The following is a 2,206-nucleotide window of genomic DNA, read 5'->3' on the forward strand; positions in this document are numbered from 1 at the left end:
CTTTCCCTTTCCAGCTATTAATGTTGTCACTTCATTATTGACCCATTGTGCCAAGGAACAGAATTATGCATGGGGCTACAGAAATATTGGGTCTCTGCCAAGTTAAGTTCCTACCTTCTTCAGAGAAACTGTGCTGCATTCTAATTAATTAAAGGCTAGGATGCTTTTGTTAAACATGTATTTCTTCAATGAGGCTAAAAGAGCCTTGTTGAATGCTGTCTTTTTATGAAGCATGAGATGTGTTAAATCTACATTGTCACTTTCAGTAGAAGACAATGATGCATTGTCTTATTTGATAAATGTTTATAGACAAATGTGAAATCTGGAGCAGAACGTACAGAATATATTGCTCTGGTTTCATGTTTGCTTGTTACTACTGTTTTGCTTGTGTTTTTGCTCTCACAGAATCAACAGCAAAATATCTACATGGTGGAGTCATGATCTTAAATAGAACACTCTTATAAAGGCTACTTTTGCAACTATGCCCCAGTACAATGGAAAACTTTCCACTGATGTCAGTGGGCTTTGGAGCAGACCTCAAGTAAGAAGTCACCATTGAAGCACCTCTGAATTACATTTCTGATTTTGTATTTTGCAGATTAATAGAGAAGCTGATTGCAGAATTTCTAGCTGGATCATAAACCATACCAGGATTATCTTTTTACAAAACCCTTAACCCCCTAGTTGGGTAATCAAGAGCCGCAAAGCTGCTGTCCACGTGGACTGGTGCTGAAATTTCTCGCCTGGCTGCTAGAGCCACTCCAGCTAAGCCCAGAGACATGGCAACAAATGGAACAAAAGTTGCAGATGGACAAATCTCAACTGAAGTTAGTGATGCTTCAATCACCAATGACAAACCTAAAACCTTGGTGGTAAAAGTGCAGAAGAAGAAATCAGATATTCCGGACAGAGACACCTGGAAAGGAAGATTTGACTTTCTTATGTCCTGTGTTGGTTATGCCATTGGTTTAGGGAATGTGTGGCGATTTCCATACCTTTGTGGCAAGAATGGTGGAGGTACATGTTTTATTTGAGACTTTTGGCCTGCAAAGTATTTTAAATTTGAATTTAAAATAAGAAGGGTGTCTGATAATTAAAATATATGCTTCTAGTAACTGTTGTCCTGTCTATAATGATACAAAAAATAATGTTTCTTTGCTTGTCAACAAAAGAAAAGTACCTTTATAGAGCCACTTACACCTTCCTGATACTGAGGGCATATGATACTGCTTTATGTTCTCCTATTGGTTATAGCAGCCAGGGGGTTGTCCTAATATTTGCCCATTGGCAAGTATCCTTAAAGGATCATAGAGCACCTGAGCATCATTAGAGCACCTTACACTCAGTTTTCTTCCCCATCCCTCTAGATTGAATATATCTAGATTGAATATATGAGAGAATGGAACAAGAGTGGTTTATGCCTGCTCTGAGCTTTCCCATGCTAGCATAATTTTCAGCCTGCCAGACCCAGCTGTTTTCCTGACCCTGGCCATGTCTACGCATGCACTTTACTGCAGAGTAGACTAATTAGCTGTGCTGTAAAGCATCACCATCTACATATGCAATGGTATTAGGCTGCAGTAAACTAATTTACACTGGCATAAGGTAGTACTGTTGGGGAAAGTACTGTCTTACACCGGGGTAATTTATTGCAATTAAAGGCAGATGTAGATGCTATCCATAGGTCTAAATTGTGCCCAATGAGCCCAGCCAGCTGGGAGCCAGACTCCTGCCTGCCACCTAGCCACGTGGTTTTGCACTTTCAGCACCCTTATGCCCCAGCCAGCCACTCTGCCCCCCAGCAATGCCACCTGGTGCTTAGAGCTGACCCCCTGACCTGATTCATCCTGGCTCAAATTGTTGCTGTCCTGGGCGCATGTGTAGACTTTGTGCCTGGAAGTAGTTTGGACTTAAACTAGTCCAGAGTTTATTGTTCCATATTAATTGCACTAGTTGGAAGTTGTTACTTTAACAGTAAGCAATTCAATGGTGTTAAGTGAAGTCCTTTTCACATTTACTAAGTTAGGGCTGTTAGTTTTTCAGAAGAGCAGTTGTGTATTTTAATCACTGTTTTTATAATGAAAATATTCTGCCAAAGTTAATTTGCTTTATATTTGGTGGGTAAATACTGGAAACTTAATAAAGATATAGACATAGTGATCTTCCATTGTAATGGTTCTTTCCTATGTTTATTTTAGGGGCATTC

General features: G+C 39.8%; 1 protein-coding gene across 1 annotated transcript in view; it reads left to right on the top strand.

Annotated features, from left to right (window-relative positions):
- The first annotated feature begins 600 nt into the window (after positions 1-600).
- Positions 601-2,206, top strand: part of SLC6A1 (solute carrier family 6 member 1) — a 49,341-nt gene continuing 47,735 nt past the window's right edge. Inside the window, exon 1 of the mRNA XM_006036355.2 lies at positions 601-1,021. Coding sequence (XP_006036417.1) covers positions 780-1,021 — 242 coding nt within the window. The 5' untranslated portion in view covers positions 601-779. The remainder of the gene's footprint in view (positions 1,022-2,206) is intronic.

Source organism: Alligator sinensis, unplaced genomic scaffold (assembly GCF_000455745.1).
Source record: "Alligator sinensis unplaced genomic scaffold, ASM45574v1 scaffold440_1, whole genome shotgun sequence".
Lineage (NCBI taxonomy): Eukaryota > Metazoa > Chordata > Crocodylia > Alligatoridae > Alligator > Alligator sinensis.